Source organism: Polistes canadensis, unplaced genomic scaffold (genome assembly GCF_001313835.1).
Source record: "Polistes canadensis isolate GaletaPanama2010 unplaced genomic scaffold, ASM131383v1 scaffold_2742, whole genome shotgun sequence".
NCBI classification, from domain to species: domain Eukaryota; kingdom Metazoa; phylum Arthropoda; class Insecta; order Hymenoptera; family Vespidae; genus Polistes; species Polistes canadensis.
This window is the reverse complement of record NW_014572278.1, coordinates 1-1,391: the sequence shown is the minus strand read 5'-3', so window position 1 is coordinate 1,391 and position 1,391 is coordinate 1. Positions and strand designations below refer to the sequence as shown.

General features: G+C 34.5%; 1 protein-coding gene across 1 annotated transcript; it reads right to left on the bottom strand.

The window, feature by feature from the left end:
• Positions 1 to 939: 939 nt before the first annotated feature.
• On the bottom strand, positions 940 to 1,295 carry LOC106792952 (cytochrome P450 4c3-like; the record flags this gene model as incomplete). The annotated part of the gene is made up of 2 exons (XM_014759483.1): positions 940 to 1,110; positions 1,196 to 1,295. Coding segments are annotated over 2 exons (261 nt in total), but the record flags the coding sequence as incomplete, so codon positions are not given.
• Positions 1,296 to 1,391: the final 96 nt, after the last annotated feature.

Genomic DNA, 1,391 nt, shown 5'->3' with positions numbered 1-1,391 from the left:
TATCAAATTTCGCCCGGCTAGCTAAATTTTCCAAGTTTTCCTCTTATTGACTGGACTAATAGCCATTGATATGGAAATGTGCTTCGTCAATAAATCAAAAATTTTACCAAGGGTTCGTGGTGTACGAAAACGTTCCAATATCGTTCTCGCTGAGGTTTCTCGTAAGGATTAGTCATTTTCGTTGAGATATTATACGATTTGCATTTTGTATGATTGAAACTGTTGTTTTTTTTTATAATTACGTACGCTGTTGGTTCTCTTATTTCCGTAAAGGCTGCAATTTTCCTTATCGATTTACGTGGATTGCGCATAATTTCACATTGAACTTGAGCCACGCATTCTGGCGTCGCTACAGATGTTGATGGTCCTGGATGCGTCTAGTTAACCATTATTCCTTTTTGTTTGAACCTTTGAACCCATGAACAGATAAATTGCGTGCTCGGCCTATCACTTATTCGCCGAATATTAAAATAAGCTCAAAAAGTACGATACGCACGAACCAACGATTCACCGCAATTGAAATATTGGTTAAGCGCAAACGTGTGATGCGTTCCCGACCAGTGACTCATTGCGTATGGCAAATTCGCAAAGCACACGCAACGAACGGTACCCCTCTTACTTACTTCACCCCTTTAGTTTATGCACAATGACAATTTTAACTTTCATATATGATCTTTAAATATTGGGGGTTGGTAACTAAGAGAGTGCGGTTATTTTAATAATAGTTTTATCGATAAAATCCACAATCACTTAGTTGCCAACCCAATAGACATACATATTTAAAAAATATTAAATTGTTTTTTTTTTAACATTAAAATATATTCCCCAGTTAAACAGAGTAAATTACAATTTCAAATTATTCTCCAACAATATTTACCAATTACGAATAAATTCTCTAAAACTGTATTCTAATTTTTATTTTTTTAAGGACAACGTATATAAAAAATATCTATACAATAGGTATAAATTTGACTCGAAGTAGTTTAGACGAGGTCAAAGTGAGATCTGCAAAAAATGTAACGTCATCTAATTCATCCACCGGTTCCAACTCAAAATTGTGCAATATAAATGCTACAAACATCTTAAGCTCTAGCATTGCGAATTTTTGACCTGCAAAATGAGAAACAGACGAATAAAAAAAGCAATTTTAGAGCAATTTAAGATTTTTACTTCTGCATGAAACATTTAGCAATACAGTTTCTCGGCCCTGCACTAAATGGAATGTAGGAGTAGGGATGTCGCCCTTTCATATTTTCCGGTAAAAATTTGTCCGGATCGAAAACATTTCGATTTGGTCAATATTTTTGATTTCTGTGTACGCTGTAAATGACAACTCCCAACATCGTACCAGATGGAATTAAATAATGTTCTGCCAAATAAATGCAATTACA